This window comes from Vulpes lagopus, chromosome 15, assembly GCF_018345385.1.
Source record: "Vulpes lagopus strain Blue_001 chromosome 15, ASM1834538v1, whole genome shotgun sequence".
NCBI classification, from domain to species: Eukaryota; Metazoa; Chordata; class Mammalia; order Carnivora; family Canidae; genus Vulpes; species Vulpes lagopus.
In genome coordinates this window covers 20,032,938-20,059,407 of record NC_054838.1, presented here as the reverse complement: position 1 = coordinate 20,059,407, position 26,470 = coordinate 20,032,938, and the positions used below count along the sequence as shown (strand labels likewise).

Genomic DNA, 26,470 nt, shown 5'->3' with positions numbered 1-26,470 from the left:
GTCTCAAACAGAAAAGGGACCCAAACAGGGAATTTTGTGTACTCCCTAACAGAACACAGAGCCAGAGTCTTGGCCAGCAATATCTTTGGTGAGTAGAGATCAAACATACGTACAATTACTAGAGGGGATCTTACAAGGTTTCCAAGTTGGTCATGAAGTTAAACTTTCCAGAACTGGATTACCAAACCAAAAGCCAAGACAAGAAGGACAAAACCAAGAGGCACTAGAATCCCTAAAAGCATATTGGGACCAGCATTACAGAGATGAGGCCTCAAATCCCTAATACTACTCCTTGCAGCCAGAGCAGATGTTGAAGAGTGGTCATTCCAAACCTCTCCCTGTGTACCCACTGTAGTGAATGACATCACCCATCTAACCAGTCATCTAAGACTATTCCTTCATGATTCCTTTTCCCAGACTCCTTAACTGACCAACTTCTACTAATTCTATACCCTACAGATCCTCCCCCATGATTTTAGTTGAAGGCCTCGCCATGTTTTGGTTGCAGTATTATAATACTCTTAACTGATCTTTCTCTCTCCTTATTTTATCTTGCTATTCAATATTAACTTTTTTTTTAAGATTTTATTTATTCATGAGAGACACAGAGAGAGGCAGAGACATAGGCAGAGGGAGAAGAAGGCTCCATGGCGAGAGCCCAATGTGGGACTTGATCCCGGAACTCCAGGATCACACCCTGAGCCGAAAGCAGATCTCAACCGCTAACTCACTGAGGCATCCCTCAACATAACTTTCTAAAGCACCTTTCTAATCCTGCTCCTCTTACCCAGAGCCCTCCAAGTGGTTTTCCATTGACCTCAGTATCAAATCCCTATCACTTAGCACACACAAGATCTTCCATAGTCTAGTTCCCGTATTCCTGTCCCTCTTCAGACCCTATGTTTAAGTACTATGAAATTATGCATTCCTGAATTGCCCTTCTTAGTTTATAAGTTCAGGTTTTTTAACTGGCTGTATCTTCTCCCTGGATTGACCATCCTACCTAGCTAATCTCCTCAAAGCTCAAGTATTACCACCTAGGAACCTTCTCTGATCCTCTTCTGTCAAAGACAAAAGGTGTTAAATCACTTCTGGTCTCCTCCACACCTTGCTATTATTTTATTTAGCTGACTACTGTTTGTATTTTTGTCTCCTCCATTAGACTAAGTCTCATGTTTTTATGTATTCCCAGTATCTGCAGGGTCTGGCACATGGTAGACATTCAAGGGTTTGCTACAAGACAGAACTAGGAAATAAGGAGGAAACCTAACAGTCTGAGCACATTGTGGAGATGTAGTTACAGTGAACAGTGGGAGGGTCAATCTAGAGTAGGCTACCAGGTAACTCCTGACTCAGTCCCTGACCTATAAACTGGCCATCTGCAGGTTATCGAGGAGCGCTTTGGGCCCAATGTAGTGGCAGTCCCTTTCCTGTCGGATGCAGCCTGCTATGACCTACTGGGTGTGCTAGTGAAGCAGTCCCGCCCAGCCCACACCCGCCTGGCTTTACCAGGTCGGCAGGGTCGGCGGGCACTACAACCAGTGGGGCCACTACCAAACCTCCTGGAGCAGGCAGGGTCTGAGGGTGCCTTTGCCCACTGCACTCGGGAATACTCACCAAACGGCAGAGCAGAGATAGCCTATGAAGAAATGCGACTGTTGGATGGGCAGCCCTGCCGGATCCGCCTGCACATGGGTGGCCTGCGCAAGAAGGTGGCCTTCCTGCTGCTGCCACCAGGGCAGGTGAGCCTACAGCAAAATCTTCCCTGGCTCCGAAGCACCCACAGCATCTATGTCATCTACCAGGTCTTCTCCTGTTCCTGGCTGCAGCTCGGGCTGTTACCTACAGCCCGTGAGCCCCAGCTGCTTCGGTTACAACGGTCACTGCCTGTTGCCTTCTCCTGCCTCAAGTTTTCACTGCAGCCCAAAGGAGTGCTGGGACCGCAGAAGCCTCTGACCAAAGATCCACTGCCCCATGGTGCCAACTGGGTCAGACCCAACCTCGGCATCATGCCATCTCTGGCCCCTACATCAGCCCCTGCCAATATCCCTGAAGCTGCTGATGTGCCCCCACCTGTCCCAGCCCCACCTACACCACCTCCACAGGAAGGGCCAGGAGGCAGACCCACCAGATTCTCCTACAAGGGTCGAAACCCCTTCCGCAGGAGGCCCCAGATGTTGTCAGGTACTAATAGGGGATATGAAGCTGAGAGGGATGGGATCGGGTGGAGGGAAAGAGCATAGGGAATATAGGAATGTGTGCCCCAGGAATGTGTGGGGCACCCTTAACTCCACACTGGATCCTGGTAAAGGGGATGGAGTGAGGGAGCTGGGGGGCAATGAGGTGGAAGCCTGGTCCTGGTGAGGGGGTGGGCACAGCACAGAGGGCCAGGGAGGGACCAGGGAGGCAGAAAGACCAGGGCATGAGTCAAGCTGTGACTATCCCCAACCCTGGCAGAGAACTGGCTCTTCAGCCCCCGCAGCCCCCCACCAGGAGTCCAGGGTGGGGGCCCCGGGGACCCCGACCGGCACTCCATGTCCCTGCCCCTGCTGCAGGGTCTGTCCTCAGAATTCGACAGCGACGAATGAAGCTGAGGCGAGAGATGCAGGGGGCAAGGCCCCCAAGATCTGGCATAGGGATACTGGTCCCCAATAAACATCAGCTGCTGCTCCCCCAAACCATGCTGGGCCCATGCTGCTTCTTCCTTCTGGGGGATGGAGGAGAGTTCCTACTTTCTTCCCTAGGCTCCATGACCCCCTCATCCTTTAAGGGCATAAGAAGCACCTTGAAACCTCAGTACCAATGTCCCCATGAGAAAGAAAATACCCCTGACCTCCCCATTTATATACAACCTTCCTGGGGCTGCAGCCCCAGAAAAAAGGGTGGGAAAGAAGAATGAGCACAGAATAGAGATTTCCCTTTTATACATATTGCAACAAGTTCTCCATAAAACATTCATCGGAAATAAATTAAAAAGTCCTCTTGCCACTGCCTCCAAACATAAAAAGGAGCCTACACCCCGGCCCTGGCCCAGGCCACGTGAGGCTCTGATTGTCCATGGAAGAAAGTTAAGGATTGAGGGGCCCAAAGCCTGAGACAGGAGGGCCAGATCCCTCCTCTGAAGTATCCAACAAGAAAGGCGAGGTGACAGCATGGGCCTGGGAGATGGCAGCCAACTCCTTGAGAAACTCAGGGAAAATGACTGCACAGTAGACCGCATTCTTGACTCGCAGAGCCTCACCTTGGCGCTCAGGGGCCCCACCCCGAGGGGGCAGAACTGGAGTTGAAGCCCCAGGGGAGCCCCCACCTAGGCCAAGTCCTGCGCCGTCTCTCCCAGGCTGAAGAACCAACTGTGCCGCCTGCCGGGCCCTGGTTGGACTGTGTGCATGCCGCAGGAGCAACTCCCCCAAGGATGGCCTCCGGCTCTTCACTGGGAATAAATGGGTATCGGGGATTGTGAAGGTGCTGGGGTCAGGCACACTCTCCCCATCTGAGAGAGATGCCCCCCTCCCTGGGTTCATGGACGTCTCAACTAGGACTCAAAAACCAAAATGCTGCCTGCCGAGCCTTCTTCCCTCTATCCAGCCTCCCCACCCAGCCAACCATCCATCAGTCAACACTTGAGCCACTTATTCCCAACCAAGACCCCTTCCCCACACCCTCTCACCCCAGGGACTCTCTCACTACTCCTCCCTTTCCAATCAATACTCTACCATCACTAAGCTCTTTCTCCTCAGTCCATAACACACCCTTACCTTACGCTCCTGAACTGGAGCCAACCACTTCCACCTTCCCTCTGCCTGCCTATAACACATGACCCATATCCTCTGCTCCTTCTACAACCACAGGGCCATATATGCAATCACAGTTCAGGGGCTTTACCACTTCTCTCAAACTCCACTAACCCTACAGAATCTGTTTTCCTATGCCCCCACTTTGCCTACCACCAATCCCTCTCCTCTATCTACCAAAGCACCCTTTCTAATTCACATCAGCTTAGACAACTTTACATGGCCAGACAACTTCATCTCAGCTTAGACTCAAATAAACCATTTAAAATATTGCCCTCTCTCCTATAATTTTCTTCCTAGATTCCTAGATCTGGATCTTTGTCCAATATGTAGGGCCTAGACTCTGAGGATCTAGCCTCTAGAGCATGCTACAGTTCCTATTCTCTATCTCTAACATTGGCTACAGAGATATGCTACACAGATCTATTAAATATGGCATTCAGAAGCCTTCACAACCAGGCTCACATGCCCCCTCCGGCCTCTTCTCCAAACTCTTTATACCTTCCCCTGCCTTTGTACCCACACTATCTGCTTTTCCTGAAACCCTCTAGGCTCTTTTCATGCTTTGGCAGCCCTCTCTACCTTATTTTTACTCTCCCTACTGTTTTCATCCTTGGCCTAATCTCATTATCCCCACCCCTCTGAGAAACCTCTTCTGATCTACCCTCCACTGGCTTCCCATTTCACTGCCTTTATCACACTGTATTGAAATAACTTATGTATATATAGGTCTTCTATCTCATATAGTAATCTGTAAACTCAAGGGTTCAGACTCTTATTTACCTCCACAGTGAACACAGTGCCAGTACTATGGACATAAGACACCTTCACAGTACTGTACCATGGGGGAATCATGCTAAGGAACTTCAGCCGGATAATAACCATTCTGGTACTGTCTTCCCAACCCACATCTCTCAAGATCCTCCATTTTATTGCTGCTCTCTTGCTCTTAGCAGATTATTTTGCCTCCTATTTTAATTAGCAAATAAAGGACTTCAATTTCCTGACCTTCCTCTCTGCACCTCACAACTCCATGGATACATATCATTTCCACCTTTTATCTATCCTTATTTGCCTGGATGGGAGGGGGAATTTTTCCCATCCAAAGTTAATCCTTTCCTCGTGCACTAGATGCCACTACATCTACCACCTTTGGGACCTTGCTTTCTCAGTTATGACACTTCTCTAGTCACTCTCTAGACTGACTGTCAGCTCTTAGAAAGCAGATGTCCCATCTTGTATCTCCCTGAGCTTCCTGTTGCAAAGCCAACGGCCAGCACATACGGCAAGTAGACACTTGCATATTTAACTCTTCCTTTTTCACTATATATCACAACCATTCACCAGATTCTGCCAATACTTCCTTTCCATTTCCTACCTTATCCAATTCTTCCTTTCTGTTTCCACTATTCTAATTCAAGCCTTGCTGGTCACAGCTGCAATACAGCAGAAGCCTCTTGACTCTATTTTCTCCTGTCTCCAATTCATTTAGCACATGAACTTAACATGCTTATCTCTCCACTCTCACATCTACGAACCTCCAGTGGGTTCTCACTGCCTAAAAGATCACAACTTCTACTCCGCTCAATCTCTAATCTGAGCACCTACTGCTCTGGCCAAATCTTTCCAGCCTTACTACCAACTATTCCACCACCTTCTAAATCCCCTGCTCCAACTAAATAGTTCCTACAGTCCCCTGGACAAAAGAATAAAGCCATCCCATTCTTTTGCCTACCCAAGTCTTAACTATCTCTCAAGGACCGTGTCAAATGCCATGTCCTTTCCCGAGCAGTAACAATACCTCAATCTAGAGACTATTCTGTCCCCTTGCCTGTCCTCAACTCCTAAGCAGTTTTTGCTGGTGCTGCTGATTTGGCTCTTGGTGGATGTAACTGTATTTTATCCTCTGACCAGAGCCAAATAAACAAACATCAAGACTCAATTTTCTGCAATTCCTCACTTCATGGCACAGAATTCACTCTTAAGAGCTCAAAACTAACCTTGGCTAATAAGCTATCTAGGGAAGGTAGGGAGAGGGGTAGAGTGGTGGGGTAGGCCTCACCTAGGGGATCAGAGCGGCGGGGGGCAGGTCCTGCTGCAGGGCCCTCGGCCCAATCCAACTTGCCACGGGCAATGAGGTACTTCTTGGCTTTGGACAGCAGTGCTGGGAAGTCTTCCTGGGAGGCTGCAAAGCTCTCAATTTTATTCTTCACAGAACCCAGCACCTATGAAGCACAACTTCATGACATTTCTGTGTGGCTCTAGACTGACAGTCCTTTCTAGTCCCACTGAGCTTGTTCCCAGTCCCCCCAGGGCCACTCCAGCTGCGGGCCTGGCCCACCATGGAGCCTGGACGCACCCATGCATGCATGCATCGCACACCTGCAGCAGGGACTTGACACTGGGCTGGAAGACCATGTTGGTGTTGAGCAGGAAAGAGCGGAGCAGGGGCTGGGGGTGACAGGCCAGCTGGGCCACCAGCCCCGTCAGCAGGAAGTTGACATAGACGGAGTTCTGCAGCATGTTCTCGAGTTTGGCAAAGAGCACAGCCATGAAGGGGCCTGGGGGAGGGTGGGCACAAGGATACAAGGCCTGAACACAATGCACATCACACTCATTCCTCCCAAAACCAAGAGACCGCCCCCAACTAGATGAAAATTTTTTGTATGTCAGTGTCTGGGTATGTTTAAAAATCCTGTGATCACCTACTTTGGAGGAGATGAAATGGCAGACACCACATGGACTCATAAGAGTCCAGATGCCAGCTTTACACACACTCAAGATGAAGAGTCAGATCATTGGCTCTGAAGTCAGACAGACCCGGGTTCAAATTTCAGCTTTATCTTTTACTAGTTATGTTACTGGATGAATCAAAATTCTCCAAGCATGGTTTCCCATTTGGCAAAATAAAATATACCCACCTCACAAGATTATTAAAAGGATCAAAAAGATATTCTTACAAAGCAGTTAGCCCAAGATCTAGCAAATTCTAAGTACTCAATAATAACTATAAGCTACATAACCTCTCCCAGTTTTTTAAGCTTCACCCAGGAGGCACAAAAGAAAAAAGAATGAGCAAGAAAGTGATTGGAACCAAAAGAAGAATCAGGTTACACACACGACAAAGGATAACACCACATATGGGTCAGAAGAAAGCAAGAATGAACCGTAGCAAAAACAAAGGTGACTACACAGGCCAACTTCAATATAGGAAAGAAATCTCTGGAAGCCCAAAGAAGAAATCAACTGTGTTTAGGAACTGGGAACCAAGAAGGCAGAAGAGAATTCATAGGAAAAAAAGAGTTTAGTTCACAGCCAGAGGAAAATGATTCAGGGGAGACTCTGCCAGGTGAGAAGATAACAGAAGGGATTGGAATGATCTGCCAGGAGAATTGGTCTCAACTGAGCTAGATCACCAAGCATGAGGACTCTAGAACCATCAAGGTCTATCTGACCAGGGATCTGTAAGAGAAGGAAATTATACCCAAAAGCTGCACTATGAACTAAGGAGAACAATGAAGGGAAAGAGGCAATGAATTCTGAAAAAGATCCTAGAACATTCGCCACTCCAGATACTAGTCTTAGCTCCATACAACTCTAGCTTAACAGGGTCCCAAAGATACCCCATAACTTTGTCCTTCTGTTTCTCTCATTGGGTCACTCTTGCAAGAGAAAATTCAAAAAGCTCAGATAAGTTTACAAAGAAGAAAAGGGACATAAGTTTCAATTAATGCTTGCTTCAAGAATGTGGTAAAACCTACATACCACCTTTCAAGGATATTGGGCAGGAAGGAGCAAAGCCTAAACAAATGGAAAGATATTTTCTAGTCTGTAAGAGGGAGTTGTGATGACTTTAGAGCAGAAGTTTTGGTGCTGTGCAAGCAGGATGGCAGCATATCCCAGGCCCAGTTAGGACATGGGCTGGTAACTTGACTACATGATAACTTGACTGCAAACAACCAGAAGATGGGTGGGTACCTTGGTCAACTTATATCTGCCATGCACCCAAGAGATGATAATCCTAGTGAAAAGCAACCACGTGCTGAGTTTTCCCAATGCACCAGTATCAACAGTACGTGGTTTACATCTATCAGTGATGTGGATGGACACTAATTCAAGGTATGTATAATCTAAAGCACTACACTGCTTCTCAGAGGTGTTTTTTGCCCGTACAGTAAGAGAAGTAAGGATAAGAACCAGATAAGAGGTGGGATGGTAGAACTGGCTCTCAAACAAAAATAAAAGAGGAGTTAGTTAGCCCAGCCACTCAGGTCAAGACTAGCTCCAGGGTCTCTGGAAAGACCAAAGAACTCAGCTGGGGACCTCAGGACCACACTTTGTCATTTGCCCTCAAAGAGGTATTTCACTCTATCTGCTTCAGTCCTTACTACTAACCATAATTTTTAAGAAAGTCTTACTGGATAGTCATAGCAACCAACAAGGTACAAGGACAGGGACAGGAAAAACCTGAAATTGAATCCTTCTCTGAGGAGACTGGGAGAAGAAAGGAGGCCAGGGCAGAGTAGAGGAAGAACACCAGAAGAGCTGATCCTGGGCCACAGAAAAGTTGACAAGAGACCCAACACCCAGACAAATATAAAGGTGGGAACAGCATGGAACAGCATGGCTTACAGATGCCGCACATACAGGATAGCACGTATGCCCTCCATATATATTATTCAGATATATTGCTGTGATTCACCAGGAAACAGCAAACACAGAACATCCTAATCACAATCCCAGGAAACAGCCAGATTGGGGAAGAGGAGGAACATGCACATAGGACAGACATACAAGGCTCAGACATAAATCAATACTCAAACCAGCACAAGCATGAAGACATACAGACAGACACAGAGACGTAAGTATAACATGAAATGGATCTGGAAGGGACCCAAGCAACATGATGAGGAGCTAGGCAAGTACACGGTAAAGACATGGCCAAGAAGTCTCAAAAATCAGCACAAACATGTCGAGTACATGCAAAGAGTACACAAAGGAGAAGGCCTAGGCTAAGTAGCTTACCAGTGAAGGGTTGGCTTGGCAGCTGGTTGAGAGTCCGCAAAGGGCTGCTGAGGAAGGGGCCAGGGGGCTCAGGGGGACAGGTGAAGCTCTCATAGGCCTCCTCCTCCTCAAGAGGTAGTGGAGGCTCTAGCGGGGGTTCTGAGCCAGCCCCCCCGTTGCTCAATGCCACCTCCAGTTCCCGGAGCTCCTGCCCAAAGCCCTCTAGTCCTGCCATGCTCCCAGAGGTGCCCTCCAGCAGCTCCCCAGCTCCCTCCTGAGGTACCCGTCGAACCTTCTTTGCCCCCTCAGGCCATGGTCCTGGCACCCCATTGAGCTGGGGAGGAGGCAGGTGGCTAGGGCCCTCCCCTGCACCCCCAGCAAGCCCCCCACTCCCCAGCTCTTCCTCCTCCCCTTCCCCCACATTGTCCCTGTCCTCCTCAGGCAGTAGGCTGCGTTTCTTAGTCCGGGAGCCAACAGGACTAGGCTCAGGAGGGGGCCGCTCGCCATCATAGGGGGCAGACCAGGTACGGCAGGCTCGGACACACCGGTCCACACCACAGCGCGCCTCACGCAGATACTCCAGGTAATTGTCTTCCAGCTCACCAGGCTCCTCCACAGGGCTGGGCCTTCGGCCAGGGCTGGAGGCTGGGGATGCAGCAAGCCCTGGTGAACGAGGGGCTGGAACTGGGGATTCTGAGCCACCCAGACTCTGCTGTCGCAGGAAGAGGGCCAGACGAGATGGTGTGGAGGGCCGGGGCACTGTCACCACGGAAGAGGAGTCAACACTTGGGCTTCCAGGGCCTACACAGGGAAAAAAACATAAGAGGGATCAAAGAGACAGAGGGCTAGGAGGAAGGACAAGACACCTAGGGAGACTAAGAGACAAGGCAATGAAGCAACAAAGACATCTGACCTATTCAGGTTGCTGATTCTCCACCCTCCAAATTAAGCTTTTCCATATTCACCACCTCCTCTCACCATCCCCAACACCAAAGAAACAATGAAAAATGCAAACAATACAGGACCGGAATGAAGAAAAGGAGCAGCTTTGCTCAGAAGCTAAATTTCTTTGGTGGAGTTAAGGATCTACCCTGCAAGACCCCTCATCGACCTCCCCAAAGATAGAATGCCACTCATGGCCCCTTCCTTCCCCCTACCCTAGCCCCACCTTCTTGTTAGGCTCCCCAGAACCCAAGCCATACCCGTGGTGTCCTCCCTTCTCCCTGCCTCTCTGCTAGGCCCACCTCGTGCCCATGAGGCATGCTCTGGACGGGGTGGGCTAGGGGCACGATGCCGACAACAGCGTGGGATTAGGGAGAGAAACTTGTCTGCTGCTCGTCCATAGAGGTCCACATCACGTACAGCTGGCTTCTGGCTCAGCATCACATGGTTACATGGGACAAGATACCTGGGAAACACAGCAGAAAAAGAACACAGGATAGATGAGGAAGGACCAGGCTTGGCAAAACATTAAGCCAATGGAACTACATGGCTAAGCCAGGCTCCAAGAGGAAAGGCCTCAGTAACCCCAATACAACCCATCGCCCAGCAGTGCACAAGGCCCAGAGGGGTCAGGATCAGCCATCCCTCAGCCCTGTCCCCACAGGTACCTGAGAACCAACTGCAGCAGGACATCCTCACAGCTGAGGTTCAGTAGGGTCCTGAAGAGACTCAGAGAGACCATGCAGAGCTGGGGGAGGGGGGCGGGGGGGGAGGAGGGACGGAGTCACCATAAGAGCTCTCTACCCTCCGAGATATTTACCGAATGGGAACCCCCCAGCCCCAGGCCCAACCAACCACTCCTAGAGTAACAACGTGCACATGGCCCAGCACATAATAATTAAGTATTAAATAAATGCTCATATGGTCTTTGTAGGCAAGACATCAACTGTTTGCAGACAGGAATGAACCATGTGTCAGATTCTGTATTTCTACAGACGACACACATGTCGGCAGACCCTCTGGCTATATAAACCTGTCGGCAGAGCTTCCGACAATACTTAATGGAAGGAAGACCTATGAAGAGAGACCCTGAGAAATGCGGGGACTGAGTGAGTGGCTGCCAGGAGACAACAGCAATGTAATAAGTGAGGGAATGCCTATCAGCGGAGACTGCAGCAGCACAGAAGCCAGAGGGAACCTGGAAGAATCCCAGCTGGGAAGTGGGCGGGGCTGTGAACAAGGAGTCTGAGTCACCTTCTCCAACAGTGGTGTATCTCTCAGGAGGTAGAAGAAAAAGAAGCTCAAGCACAGCTGACAGGAAAAGGAAAAAATAGGTGGGTCCAGAATAGAGGAAACCATTTGTTTTAGAAAATAAGAAGGGTAGTTCTTCGGTGGCTAGGCTAAGAGAGAAGAGAACAGACACCTGTAAGCACTCCCTGACTCCTCTGAATCCCCACAGCACTTTCCCTCTACTTCCCATATGGCACCTGGAGCTCCCTGAAGACAATTATCGGGTCTTGGGCCAGGGAAGAACTGCACAGTCTAGGCACTCATCATTTACTACATAACTGTGGAAGGATTAAAAGCCAAATGCAGTGGGAAAGAGATGAGACAGCAGTTTACACTTTGGACAGCACAGATGTTCAGATTTACCCTAAATGACCATTTTAACTAGCAAGGAAAACATTCCCACTCACTGAAAGGTTGTTTGGTAGGTATAAAAATAGCCCCCCAAAGATGTCAGGCCCTAAACTCCAGAACCTGTAAGTATTTTACCTTACAGGACAAAAAAGTATGGTTATGGTTACGGAATTTGAGATGTGGAGAGTAGCATGGATTACCCAGATGGACCCAGTCTAATCACATGAGTCCTTAAAAGCAGAGAGCTTTTTCTAGCTGAGTCAGAAAGAAGAAGGAAAAGAAATCTGAAGCATGAGAGAGACTTGATCCACCATTGATGGCTCTAAGGATAGAAGGGGACCATGAACCAAGGAATTTGGTTAGCCTCAGAATCTGGGAATGGTCCTCTGCTGACAGCTGGCAAGAAAACGGGAATCTGAGTCCTATACCTAGAAGGAAACAAATTATACCAACAACCCTACTGAGTAGGTAAATGGATCCACTCTTAAAGCCTCCAGAAAGGAACACCGCCCCACCAAACATTTTGATTTTAGCCTGACGAAATCCATATAATATACATATTTGTGATGTACAGAGCTGCAAGACAATAAAATTGTGTTGTTTTAAGCCTCTATATTTATGGTAATTTGTTATGACAGCAATAGGAAATTAAAACAGATAGGTACACAGACAGATGAGCTAGCATGATTGATGTTAAGCCACAGAAGACAAACTTAAAGAAGTTCAAAGTCGGGGCAAGAGGATCAAGCCTAAAAAGGCCAAACAGTGGAAAGGAAGGCAACTGCATCCTGAAATCAGACGTGTTCCGGTTCCTCGAAGAAGGAGGAACCAAGAAGAAATACCCCAAGAACATGAAGGCTCCTGAGACCAGAGGACCAAATGCAAGACTAATAGAAACAAATGCCAAAAACGAAAGACAATGAGAGAGAACCAAAGAAGTGAGGATAAGATTAAGACAAAAGCAAGATGGATAGGTAGAGCCTGGCACAGGGAAAAGAAAAATCAACCTTAAGAAGGAAATCAATAGTCCCAAAACACAAAGAGGACATTCCATCAGGCCAAACAGATATAAGACCGTGGTCTAACTTTAGCATAATGAGAAATAAAACTTTTTTGGTATCTTTATAAAATTAAAGCTTTGACACCAATTCCCTGTTGATTTTTGCCAATAATAATTTCTCCATACATGTATCATAATTACTTTTTGGAATAATGTAAAGACGTGTATGCCCTGTATATTATAATTCAAGAGATCTCAGGCAGAGTCTAGAAAATACTGTTGTTACCATTTTCAAATTCTGAGTTGTGCACCTGGTTCAGAAACACTGGTCTCATCAGTCAGAGTGGAATATCTCATCTATAACCTCAGTTATTCAGAAATCTCACCTATACAAAATATAGCTCTCCTGAAACTTCACCTACCACAAGGCTGACTACCAGGTATCTCAAGGTATCTCAATTATCTTGAAGGGTTTTTCCATAACCTTTAGTAATCCAAGGACTTCTATTTTAAACACCAGGACCTAGGGAACTTCAATTATTTGTAAAAAGAAGAATAAGATACAAAAATAAGAAACGAAAATGGTTCCAGAGCCAACCAAATGCCATAAAATCCATAATTAAATGAATGCTTTATTCCCCTAGAAAGACTCGGGTCTTTATTACTTGGAACCTACTTACTCCTATTTCATATATATTTCTGCTGGTTAAAATCCAAACTTTTTACCATAGTCTACAAGGCCATGCCTGATCTGAATCTTACCTACCTTTCTACTTTCATATCATTCCCTTCTTTCCCTTGCTCACTACATCTCCAGTCATACTGGTCTTGCATTTCCTCAAATACATTCAGCTCATCCCCATCTCATGTCCTTTGCATGTTGCTCCCTCTGCCCAGACTCTTATATCACTTGTTCTTCAATAGGCAAACTCCCTCATGACCTTGAGGTCTTAGCTCAGAGAGGTTTCTGACCACCCTATTATTTTCTAAGCACCCTGTTTAGTTTTTTCATAACAATGACCACAATTTTCAATTATTTTATTAATGGGCTTATGTGTCTATAAAGGAAGCTCCATGAAGTCAGCACCCATGTCTACCTTGTTTACCATTTATCCTGAGTATAAATGTTCAGAAAGGAATGTTTAAGTAGGTAGGTAAGTGGACGGGTGCTCCAAGTTATAGCAGTTCAAATGCAGCAAATCCAAAGGGGAGAAAAACTAAGCATATCAGTAGCAGCAGGATCACCTATCAAAGCAGACACAAAACCTGGAGAAGTGATCTCGAGTCACCCACAGCAGGCCCCAGAACAATACACAGCTAAAGAGAACCTCAGGCCAATGCTACATTACAAGTATAGCACAATGGCAAAACCTCTAGTCATGAGGAGCGGCCAGTTATCCAGAAAAAGTAACTGTGTTCTAGATTCATATATTACAAAAGCAAGGGAGTAGATTAAAATCTGTACCCCAAATGGTCAAAGTTTAATACTGTAAAGTAAATGCCACCTAACTTTGAAGTGATTGCTGAAGACAAAGGCCAAAGAAGGGCAGACACACCCTCCCAGAACAACAGTCAGAGAGAGAAGATGGCTCACCCAGGTAAGCCAGGACAGAGGTAGGGGCCATACCCGGGAGTTGCTGCCAATTCGGGCAACGAGGGTGTCAAGAATGGTATGGGTGTCATGCCGGTGTAACAGCAGGAATCGCAGGAAGGTACGGAGCAAAGCAGGCTCTGAGATACTCCGTAGGAAAAGTTCCAGATAGGCGGTACTGGCGATCATCTCTTCCACAGACGTCTGGATGAAGGGAAGGGAAAGTTTGGAAATTTAGGGCTTCCCTGCACAAATACTGACTCATTTTCCTTCTAAGAAGGAGGCAGGAGCAGACAGGGTAAAAGGGAGGAGGACCCAGCCCACTGCCTCCCACATTGGTTCTGGTATTTAGGTCACCACCCCTTAACCTAATACCCTAATCTACCTTGCCACCCATAACTCTCACCTTGTGCAGGGCAGGGCCCATGACAGGCACTAGAAACCCATTATGGATATAATCAACTAGCTGCTTCTGCACCAAAGGATGAGCCACCTGTAAGGGTGCAAGAAAGAGGGTGGAGGAATGTGAGGTGGCCACTGTCTGGGAGTAGAATGTACAAAGCAGGCACCCTATCCCCAAAATGGCAGAATAGAACTCCAGGGAATATGCCCCCTTCCCCCGCAAAATCCCCAGAATGACCAAGGGACCAGACCTCCTGGGAACCCATCCCACCTGAATGACTGCATTGCAGAATTCTAGGGAACTCATGAACAGCGCAAGTGCTGGCACTCCCAGCCAGTCCTCCCGTCGCAGGCAATGCCAATCATCCCCTGGAACCTCAATCTTTCGGGGCAGTGAGGAGTATAGGGCACTCAGCCCTGTGGCCAGCACCTGGGGGCCATCCCCAAGGACAAGTTACAAAAAGCGCAGACAATATAAAAATAGGGAATCAGGGGAGTTATTAACCCAGAGTTTTGACAGGAGTAGAGGAAAGAGCTATTCCTAAAGCAGATACTTAGTTACTGAATGTGCCAGGACATCACCTGGGAACACTGGCCCATGAAGAGCCTTAGTACCTGTGCTATCCACCTAAGCCCATGTTTCATCCCCACCCCAACCCCAGGTACTGCTTTCAAACCCAAGGGGTCACTACCTAAAGGAGAAGGACCCAGTACATAGCCCCTCCACGTCTTCTGGATAGCGAGTGTCTACACACCATACCCCACCCCCATCCCAGGAGGTGCTGACCGGGCAGAAGTACGAGTGATCTGCAATGTAGCGGCCCACAGTGGGACTCCCAGCTGACAGAGCCATGAGCAGGAGTAGGGCGTCACGAGCCTGCTGGCCCAGCGTGCCCTCTCGATGGACGAAGGGAACAAGGCGAGAAAAGAGGAGAAGACGGGGGGCAGCTCCAGGCTCAGGAGGTGGCTGTAGGAAGAACTCGAGCAATGAAGGCTCCCGGGCCAGACACACACATAGCTGGCTGAGAAGTAGCACCAGGCCTTCATCTAGTGCTGGGCTACTGGGCACAGGGCGGCCACAGGCATCCAGCAAGGTCAGCAGAGCCTCACGAACTGGACCATGTCGCAATAGTGGCTGGCGAGCTTCGCTCACTAGCATCTCAAACAGTTTCAATTGCTCAGCCCGCCTTTCCTCAACCCCATCCCCAAGCTCATCCCACTGAAGCTGCCACGCCAACACACGGGTTAGCAGGTCCTCACGCAGAGCAAACTCCAGCAAGGGCCCAGGGGCCGTGGGGGCGGAGGAAACCGCACGATCTTCTACCAGCAGTGTCAACATCTGGTAAGTGTGGTTGCGCACAGCACTGAGATCATCTACACCCCCAGCCGCACGAGGGCCCTGCCGTTCCAGGATTCGCACCACCTGAAGAAGACAAAAGATAGAAGGAATCTAAGATGTTATGATGACTAAATGGGATGGTGAGAGAACACAGCAGGTTAGAGGATTCAGGTAGCCAGTAGACCAGGCCATTTTGCATAGAATCTCCTACCTGAGACCAGTGATTCTTGAAGACCATGAGGCAGGTCTCAGGATCAGCCATGACAGGGGTCTGCAGATTGGCCCCCTGAGGTACACGGTGCCCAGGGCCCCGGGAGGCCAATCTGCTCAGCCAGTTCATCCTCTCCATGAGGCAGGCTGGGCAGGGCCAGTGGCCAGAGGGCCACACTCTGAGAATCTGCCAGCTGGAGGCTTTCTCCACTTGTGTCTCTAGTCTGCTTCATCCGGTCTGCAGGAGCCAGTAGCTGGCCATGGAGCCAAAAGATATACCAGGCTAGAGTAGTATGCCCAGAGGTCACTGCCCAGTCCAGACCTGCAAATCTAATTCAGAGAGAGAGAAAGGAAGAGATCAACAGGAGTTTGCCTCTCTCCACTCCCCAACAGGCAGAACTCAGAGCCACCAAACCACTGAAAATTCCACTCATGCATAGCATCTTAAACAGAACTCATTTCTACCACCAAACCTGTTACTCCTCCAGCCTTCTCCATCTCAAGAAATTATACCAACGTTCACCTATATGCTCAGGCCAAAAACTTGAGGATCCTCCTTATTTCTTCTTTTCCTTAATTCTAATACCTAATTCAACAGCAGCAAACCCTATCACCTATACCCTCAAAGCATATCTTACTATTGCAATTGTTTCCAATCTGGTCTCTGTGCTGCCAGTCTTGCCTCCCACCTCACCTCCCTGACAGGTATTTCTTTTTCTTTTTCTTTTTCTTTCTATTTTTATTTTTATTTTACTTAGTTACTTAGTAGGCTCCACACCAAGCGTGGAGCCCAACTTGGAGCTTGAACTCAGGACTCTGAGATCAAGACCTGAACTGAGATCAAGAGTTGATACTTAACTGACTGAGCCACCCAGGCACCTCAGAGCAATATTTGTAAACTAAATTATGTTACACCTCTCCTCTTGAGATGTATACCCACTGAATACTCTCCAATGATTTCCCATCACACTAGTAATAATCCAAATACCTTACCGTGGCTTCTAGGGCCTTATATGATCTAGTCTGTATTCACTTTCTACCATCCTCCTCCTCACTCATACTTTTCTCGTACAGGCCTTCTTGAATACGTTCTACTCCCTCAGCCTGGAATGCTCTTCTGATCTTCACATTGTTCACAACACTCCATTGTTTCTGAATGCAATTTCCTCAAAGAGGCCTTACTTAATTCTATCTAACTAGCACATCTTTACTCTCTAGCTTCCTAATCTTACTTTCTTCTTAGCAGGTTTCACTATCTAAAGATACTTATTTGCTTATTTATTTGTCTAGCTTCACCACTAGAATACAAGCTCACTTAGGGCAAGGTTTATCTGTTTTGTTTACTGTTGTATCCCCGGTACCTAAAGCAATACCTAGGGACTCAGTAAATATTTGTTGAATGTACGAATGCTTAAGTAAATAAATGAATGAACAAATGAATGAATGATCAAGAAACCCAGTCTTGGGGCACCTGGGTGTCTCAGTCAGTTAAGTTGACTGTGGCTCAGTTAAGTGACTGTGGCTCAGGCCATGATCCCCGGGTCATCGGATCAAGTCCTCTGTGAGGCTCCCTGCTCAGCAGGGAGTCTGCTTCTCCCTCTCCCTGTACACCTCTCCCCTCCTCCCTCTGAACTTCTCTCATGCACTCAAGCTCTCTAAAAAAAATTAATAAAATCTTAAAAAAAAAAAAAAAAGTCTTGGTGTACCTGGCTGGCTCAGTCAGTAGAGCATGCTACTCTTGGCCCCAGGGCCAATGTGAGTTGGAAACCCACACTGGCTGTAGAGATTACTTAAAAAAAAAAAAAAAAAAAAAAACTTTAAAAAAAAGAAAGAAATCCAGTCTTGATCTGACTCTAACCATCTGGGACGGCTGAGGAAGAAATTCTTTTGTACCTGTCACAGTCCTTCCCTAGAAGCCTACCCAGTAGGAAATTACCTAATAGACCCTTAACTAGCAGAATATACTTAAGAGGTAGAAATCTAGAGCCAATCAAAAGAACAGAACATTCATTTCAGCAAAGAACACAGGGACACATTCCCATATAGAAATACATATACCCCACTCTTGCCAGATATATACAACACTCACTCCTGGGGACATGACATGACACCCTCCCTAGAGAAAGGGGAAAGGTACCAAAATAGCTGTTGGCCTAGACCATAGCTCACAGCTCCTTCTCTATCACACCCCTCACCCCCTCAGCAGTATTCAGAGGAAAGGTGTGGTTCAGTTGTCCTTCCTCTTTAGGCTCAACAAAGGCTGAAGGAACCAGAGACCTGGCACCACCTCAGACTTTGCCCTCAGGTTATGTTAACACCATCCCCTTCCACCCAGATTCTCCATTACCAACTCACAACTAAAGGAAGGTAGCAACTAGGCTTAAGGAAACCTTTGAACAGGAGATAGTCTTCTATAACAAAGGGCAGAGCCAATCCTAAACAGCAGGCAGGGCTCACTCACTAACTCAGTAACTAAGTACATCCATACTGATAAAGTACTGAGCACACTGCTAAATAATCAATGGAAACACAAAGACCGATAAAAACAGTTGGAGGAGAACATAAATAAAAACTCCAATGAATATTATTAACAGAGGTATTTACAAAAAAGTTACAGAGACATGAAAGAAAGCAACTAATTCTGCCTGAGAGACTATAAGAGGTTCCAGAAAAGAGATGATGTCTTAAGTCTTTAGCAATGAGATACTGGCCACAAAGGGAACAGAGGGAGAGGCCTTCATATTAAAACAGTATGTACAAAAATATGGCACCATGAAAGAACATGATAAACTTGAAAAACAGTTCCGGGTTTGGGGTGGCCTAATCAAAGACTACTTAGAGAAGAGAGATACAATATTTAGTTGAAGGGTAAATATGGGTGAAGGTTATAATTATCATTGAGTATCAAGTTTAGGTTTTATCTATTGACACCCTGGAAACAAAGGAGGTTTTCAGACAAAGAAATGACAAGATTAAATTTGCTTTTAAAAAGATGTCAGATAGCAGTATAAGATGGAGCAGAGAGAGGCAGATGGCAGATGAATTAAAGTGGTAAGAGCAAGATTAGAAAAGATAAATCTGAGATTCACCTTTATCTTAGCCATGTCCCAGGTGATAATGAAATTATTTACACCTGTAATATCTATGCCAATAATAGCAAGCTCGTGCAAAAGGGATCAGATCACTCCTTCTTCTTCACATTACAGTGCCAACACAGTGCCTGGCATTCAACAATGTTTGTGGAACTAAATGCTAAATTAAAAATAATTATAGTTAACATATATCGAGCACTTACTATGTGCCAGGCTCTATTCTAAGCACTATATGTAGTAGCTCATTTAAACCCCATAAAAACTCTAGATGTACTATTATCTCCATTTTACACATGAGAAAATCAAAACCTACAAAGAGTAAATATACTGTCAAAGTCAGCTAGCTAAAAGAAGGAAGACTGGGATGCAAATGCAGATACTCTGCATCCACTTAATTTAGCCAGGAGGTAGAAGCAACAAGACCTGACAAATGGAGAATAAGAGAAGACTCTAATATGAACTATAGGAGATTCAGTAAAAGATAATGCCATTAATGGGTCAGAAACATATAACAATAGTATAAAAGTGTTTTAGAAAAGAGGGTGAATAGCTTTGTTAAGCTTTGAGACACCTATAGGATATCCATAATGTTCAGCAAGCAAATAGAAATATTTATCCTTGAGCTCAAGAGTGAAATCAAGACTAGAGATATATATCCAGGACTCAAGAGTTTATATAGGTGGTAGATGAAGCTATGGCGATGGATGGAATCAAACAAAGACATCAGCAGATCTTGAAAGGAGCTGAGGATGACATCATGAGGAAAACTAGAAATTAGGAAAGCAAAGGAGGTGTCTTTGAAGACTGTGAAGGTAGCCAGAAATGGAAGGAAAAATCCAAGAAATAATGATAATCTAGAATTCAAAGAAAGGAAGTTTCAAGAAAGTGGAGACTGCCATAATGTATAGTCTACGGAGAGACTAAGTAAAATAAAGATTGAAAATGATCAGTTTTAGCAATCAAGTTTTAGATAAACTTAGGAAACTAATTAGTTAAAGAATGACTAAGCCACAGAAGTATATATAAGATACAATAACAGGAAAGTCAGTGACATAGGGAGGGATGAAAATAGGGCAATGGCTTACAGAAGCTAGGAGGGATGGGAGGAGAGGAGTCAAGAGAAAGAGCTTTTACTCTTTGGTTTGGTTTTATTTTAGGATGGAGAGCCTCAAAGATGTTTGTTAAGTGAGGAAAAGAAGTATGAAGAAAATAACAGGTTGTAGATAAATGAGATGGGGATAACTGACAGAAAAATCAGATACAGGACTAGTCTGAGAAAAAGAAGTATTACCACCTTCTCTGAGAAAGGAGGAAAATAGTAATAAAGGATGCGTGCCAGTTCAGGTAGATCTGAAACAGGGAAGCTAAAATCTTCCACCACCCCTCACCCACCTAACCTTCCCTCACTCACTCACCCAAGAGAGTACGGGTGAGGCAGAAGAGGAATGAGAAGGTGAGGAATGAGCCACAGAATGGATGTTCAGTCTTTCACACATGATTTCCTATAAACCATCAGTCATACAGTCTAGTAGCTACCAGCGGCAAGGACGTGCTTAGCCATCTGCCCAAGTCCTTACGCTACCAAGTAAGCACCGGCTGGGGAAGGCAAAGCCAACAGTTGAGAATACTGGTAAGAAATGTCTCCTTTTACGGGCTCTCTCACTGCTAGTAGCCCCAGGAGACTGCATCCTTCCTTACTTGTTTCCTGAACTCTGCCCATGCCTTTGTAAAACAATCCCTTTATTAAATTCTTCCCAAACCAAATTTGTGCAATCTGCCCCCTGCAACTGATACAAGAGCATTACTGGTTACGGAATGCTTCCTCAATCATATCTCATTTGAGGACTGAAAATAGAGGCCTGACAGTCAAGTAAGAGTAACACAGAGTAGTAGGTAAAGAAGGAGCTCTGGTTTGAATCTCAGTCTACCATTTTCTAGCTGTGTGACCTTAAATAAATCATTTCACACATGGGAGCCTCAGTTTCCTGACCTAAAATTCCTGATAAAATAAGTATTGTTAGTATTTTAAAAATTAAATAAAATAACCTATGTAGGGGGGGCACCTGAGTAGCTCAGTGGTTGAACATTCTGCCTTTGGCGCAGGTTGTGATCCTGGAGTTCTGGGATGGAGTCCCAATTGGGGGACTGCTTCTCCCTCTTCCTATGTCTCTGCCTCTCTCTCTGTGTTTCTCATGAGTAAATTAAAAAATCTTTTAAAAAATAAATAAATAAATAACCTATGTAGCATGCCAGGCATATAAAGCAGGTGCTCTGTAAATGACATTTTCCTTTCTCCGTTCCCTTTCCTGATCCTACCTGACCAGGGTATCCTCATCCCTGACTGAGAGGAGATCTAACCTGCTCTGACACATCCATCCCTACCACCTCCCACTCAAACTCTGGTGAGCTGAAGAAGAGCCAAGCATCCAGTTTCAGCAAAGTAAAGCTTTAACATGTCCAAAACTAAACTCTCTTCAGCTCCTAGAATTCAATTCCAAAGATTAACAACCAACTCCTACCTTGCATATAATTGGGGTGCCCACTTCTGCTTCACTGCTTGACCAACAAAGGGCACTGCTCACAGACCCAAGGGGAATAGCCTCCAGGACCTTTCTTCATCCCCCCAGCCCCACCCCAACTCCAACTCTACTCAAAGGCCTCAAAGAGAAGAGCCACACTGAAATCAGTGTCTCAGAACACAAAAGCTAACATGCAACCTGGGCCTCCTTCACATACTGCAAAAACACAAAAGAAGACCATAGCTTGGTGTTCCTGTCACCTACTTAAGACTCTCTCATTCCCTGTTAACCGTACAAAGTTCAAAACGAGACAAAGAGAATGGAATTAATACCCTATTACTGTGCCCTTTCCTCTCATTGCAAAGCCTAGAAAAAAAGAGTTGACCCCTCTTTCCAGATTTACCTTCAGGCTCAGCCACAGAGGAAAAGGAAGAAGAAAGAGCCGATCTGTCAGAACCACAAACAGCCAAGGTCAGTCACTCACCTTACAGCACAAAATATGGCCTTACAGGCACATTCAGCAAGGGTGTCCACCAACCTCAGAATAGCAGGCACAGGGCAGGAAGTGGCTCAGTCTTACTTATGAACCTTTGCCCTGGGAGAGGCAAAAGAGGGAGGGAGCTGTGAGCAGGGATACACACCTGCAATACCTACAGCAGACAGGAAGACCAAAATGACCTTTCAAGAACAGGTCAGTAAAATCCTGACATTTCTCTCCCTACAATAGCTCTTTCTAGGCAAGATGACTGATTATTGACATAAGAGGCTTGAATAAGCCATTATCCTAAATACTGAAAAGTAGAAAGATCTGATTAAAACCTCAAAAGAATACAAATGGTAGGGGGTGAGGGGCAGGAGAACCTCACAGAAGCCTCCTAACCTAGAGCTCAGCTTACACATAGTCTCCCTGCTTGTCCATCCCTCATGTATACGACAAATGGGCTATCAGTGTGTGATCCCAACTCACTCCCTCCCCTCTCCCCAAGAATCTCTGTTTCTTGCAGGGATCTCACCTGACTCCAGGACACCCTTTATACAATGTGAACCTCAATCACAGTGACTCTCCTTTACAGCAAGGAAGCTCCATGTCACACATGGTTCTTTCTCCACCCCTCTTGGGTGATGACAAAGACGTCAAAAAGAGGAGGAAAGAATGAACTAGATTCTAAAGAACAAGGAAAGTTCACTGGGCAGAGAAGAAAAAGTATTCTTAGTAAGGGAAACAGCTATTACAAAGATCTCAAGGCTCAAAAAAGTAACATGTTTGTTAGGGAACTGTGAACAATTTATTCAAGCTAGAACACAAAGTAGGGAGTGGCAGGAGACAAGGCTGGAGAGGTGAGTTCAGGCCAAATGATGCCATATTAAGGAATTTGGATGTTGTCCTACAGAACACAAAGAGCCAAAGTTTTTAAGCAGAGGAGCTCCATGATTACATTTGTATTTTTAGAAAGATCATTCTAGGGACAGACTAGAAAAGAGCAAGTCTGAAGGCAGGAGACTGTTGAGGGTGGAGGGGAGTCCAGATGAGAGACGAGGAGGAAGTAAACTAAAGCTTTACAGTGAAAATGTAGCCATGGAGATGAAGAGGAAAATAATTTAGAGGTTAACATACTAAGATTTTAGTAACTGACTAAATACAGGGGGTGAAGGAACAGAAAGAATGAAGATAACAGTGAAGCCTTTGCCTGGACTGTGATACAGCATGTGGTACAACAGCACACTCTCAGAGCAAAGACAGTGAGTTCTATTCTGGACATGTAAATCTGTAATACCTGTGGAGATATATGGCAGAGCACTGAATATATATGACGGGAACACAGAGAGAGATTATATCCTCATGATATGCTTTTGTATTTCACACTCTCTCTCTAAATTAAAATTATCTTTTCATGTATCTACCTCTCCCAACCTGAGTGAGAATTCCTTGAGACCTTAGACGACCATGTCTCACTCATCTTATCTCATAAAATTTAAGTTTCAGACTACATACTGAAAAAGTATTTGCTAAATGAATAAATGAATTCATATATGAATGAATGAATTTGCTTTCCTAGCACTTAGCAGAGTACCTGGTGCATTGCCAAAGTGGAGTAAATGGTTACATACAGCACTCTAAATATATTTCTATCTCTACATCACCATCCTCATTTATGTTACTTCTCAGATCTACCACTAGTCTGTATGTCTAAGTCAAAAGCCATTTTACTTACTGTACTACTATTTCAACAGAGTTCAGTATAGTTTACCAAACCCAGTGCTTTCTCCAGAACACTCAAGAATTTGGACAGTCCCTAAGAACCCTCTGATGACTTGACTAATCCAACCACCATCACAATGTGATCCAGGTATTATGTGATCTGTTCCCATGTCATTGCCACAATATTAAACAGAACCCTCATCTTGGGCAGTCCAGGTGGCTCAGCGGTTTAGCACCACCTTCAGCCCAGGGCCTGATCCTGGAGACCGGGATCCAGTCCCACGTCGGGATCCCTGCATGGAGCCTGCTTCTCCCTCTGCCTGTGTCTCTGCGCCTCTCTCTTTCTGTCTCGAATGAATGAATGAATGAATGAATGAATGAATGAATGAATAACGAACCCTCATCTCTGTGGCACTCTCAAAATCTCTTTAATCTCTTTTGGAACCACATTAATTATAAATCATAAAAAAATGCTTTTTGCCAGTATAACGTCCTCCAGGTCATCACAACTCTTCCCAAACCTAACATGTCTTTTACTCCACATGGCTTCCACTCTCTGCTACAAATCTTCTTTCCCCAAATCACTCACTCTCAGGAAACCAAAGTTTGGGCTCAGCTTTGCCACTGTCACGATGTGACCTCTGATTTATGAATCTGATTCATCATCTATAGCATAAGAATTCCTGCCCTTGCCTACTTCACAAAGTCTGTAAACCCAGTGAAATGTGAGATTGAACGAATGCTGTTCAAATGTCAGAAGTTATCTAGAATTACTGTCTAAACACAGGCTTCCTAAAAACATAATAACAACAGCCACACCATCATCACTCTAAATTTCTGCATTTCAGGAACCAGTAAAAATAATTTCTAAAAAAATTTTTAAATAGGCTTGTTACTTTTTATTTCGGCAAATAAGACCATTTCTTTAAAACCCACCATCTACTGTCACCGTTATTTCATCAGTCAGAAAGCACTTTAACACTAAAATAATCTCAGAATGAACTTATCCTTATGGAAAACTCATGTTTCATGTCATCTTTCTCTCCTTCCTCCTGGATGGATGAAATCTTTATCGTGGACTGACACTATCCTTGGCCCAACGTTTAGTAGTCACTGCTCCAAACCCTGTTATGATACATGTCAGTTACAGGGTTTTGCTCATCAGGGTAGGTGGTAAAGGGTTCCACCAGCAACAAAATGTTTGGCCTCCAGAGAGAAGCAATGGAAACATACCACGGGTCAGAACAGTTGGTTCTGAGGCTGAGACTCTAGAACAGAATGGCAACTTGGGCTTTGGCTGCTCCTCATTCTCAAGAGAATAGTCCGGATGGGAAAGGCCTAAATCTCCCTGAGGTCGGGGAAGGATAGTATCTGGGCTCTATGGTCAACTGCCACTAGAGAGGACAATTTAGTGGTGAAGTGCCATCCCAGCTGTCTAGAACTTATAAAATGTTCATGTGAGTATGGGTTGGCAGGGAGAAAGGGATCTGTAACATACTAATAATAAAGTGAATCCAAAACTGTGTCATGGACAGAGGAATGAGTTGCAAAGGGGCAGGAGAAAACTTCTGCGGGCGGTATATGTTCAGTATCTTGAAAGTGGTGACGGTTTCACAGATGTAAACATATGGCAAAACTCATGTACAGGTTACCTATGAGCAGTTTATTGTATATACATTTACCTCAATGAGGTAGGATTTTTTTTTCTGTGAGAAACTGAGAGCAAACCCATTCTGTTTGAGACCCTAAATATAGTGTTGCATGTAACAAACCACGTGACTTTCAGGAAAGTAGAATTAGCTACTGAAAACGGTTAGTCCAACTTACATGACAACCCTCGGAGTCCCGCAGCCAAGCATAGGTGTAGGTGAGGGGCAGCAGGGGAGTAAGGATGCCCAGAAGCAGGTGGAGAGAAAACAAACGAGAGGCTGTCACAGCCAAAAAAAAAAAAAAAAAATCTCCATGCGAGGGACCATCTCCAAGTCTGGAGTCCCAAAGAGGAACTTGAGAAACCGGCAGTTTCAGTGATTACTCTGGTTGAAAACTAAGCCTCAAGAAATGATTTTATCAGAGTTATTACTGCTCGTGACGCCTTCATTTTTCTGTCCTCGAAAAGCCAAGTGCACGACACTTCCACCCAAGCTGTCCTACTCGGTCTGCAGCTGGGCAGGACCCTGGGCAGGACAGTCCACCCAAGTAGGCTCCGGAGCCAACCTCAACGTTACCGATCCTCGTCCCTTCCCGCACGCCCTGCCCTCAACTCCCGCATCCATGCCCCAGCAGCCCGCACGCTCCTGCCTTTGCCCTCTCCTCTCCCCTCCCGCACAGGCCGTACCCCTCACTCAGCTCCCAGGGTTGCCCTCACCCCTGCCCACAGGTGCCTCGGCCCCTCCATAAGCCGTGTTCACAAGTCCCTTTCCCTTGGCCCCTCGAGAAGCACCCCCAGCCCCTCCTCCCTTGCCCGCTCACCCTCAGGCTCTCACGCTGCTCTCCTACCTCAGACACTCACACCGGCCCCTCACCACATGCCAGCCCCTCACCCTGTCCCCTCACAACCAGCGCAGTCACCAAGTCCGCTGCCGTCATTCGTCAGCTCCTCGGCCTCTCACGCGCCTCTCCGGGCCCCGCGGCCCTACTTGCCGTTCTCTCACAGAACCCCGACCCTGACCAGGCCCGATCGCCGCAGCCCTGCTAGGGGAGTTCAGGCCGCCGCCATCGCTCCTCAGGCGCACCAGCCGC

General features: G+C 46.2%; 2 protein-coding genes across 11 annotated transcripts in view; one reads left to right on the top strand and one right to left on the bottom strand.

Moving 5' to 3' along the window:
• The window catches only part of C15H11orf42 (chromosome 15 C11orf42 homolog), a 5,045-nt gene extending 2,457 nt beyond the window's left edge, over window positions 1-2,588 (top strand). The window contains exons 2-3 of the mRNA XM_041730145.1: window positions 1,386-2,184; window positions 2,458-2,588. Coding sequence (XP_041586079.1) covers window positions 1,386-2,184; window positions 2,458-2,588 — 930 coding nt within the window. The remainder of the gene's footprint in view (window positions 1-1,385; window positions 2,185-2,457) is intronic.
• FHIP1B (FHF complex subunit HOOK interacting protein 1B) lies at window positions 2,085-26,470 on the bottom strand. 10 transcript variants are annotated; one of them, XM_041730137.1, is made up of 13 exons: window positions 26,300-26,470; window positions 22,016-22,126; window positions 15,922-16,250; window positions 15,159-15,794; window positions 14,643-14,801; window positions 14,376-14,462; window positions 13,973-14,173; window positions 10,406-10,485; window positions 9,998-10,203; window positions 8,817-9,596; window positions 6,174-6,352; window positions 5,854-6,016; window positions 2,088-3,430 (listed from the first exon to the last, which is right to left on the bottom strand). In XM_041730137.1, exons 3-13 carry the CDS (start codon window positions 16,057-16,059, stop codon window positions 3,069-3,071), a joined length of 2,991 nt encoding a protein of 996 aa, XP_041586071.1. In that variant the 5' UTR covers window positions 16,060-16,250; window positions 22,016-22,126; window positions 26,300-26,470; the 3' UTR covers window positions 2,088-3,068. The 10 variants fall into 10 exon arrangements, with proteins under 10 accessions (XP_041586077.1, XP_041586078.1, XP_041586074.1 ...); XM_041730143.1 differs by lacking the exon at window positions 22,016-22,126 and having other exon boundaries at window positions 2,085-3,430; window positions 9,399-9,596; XM_041730144.1 differs by lacking the exon at window positions 22,016-22,126 and having other exon boundaries at window positions 2,086-3,430; window positions 9,399-9,596; window positions 14,006-14,173.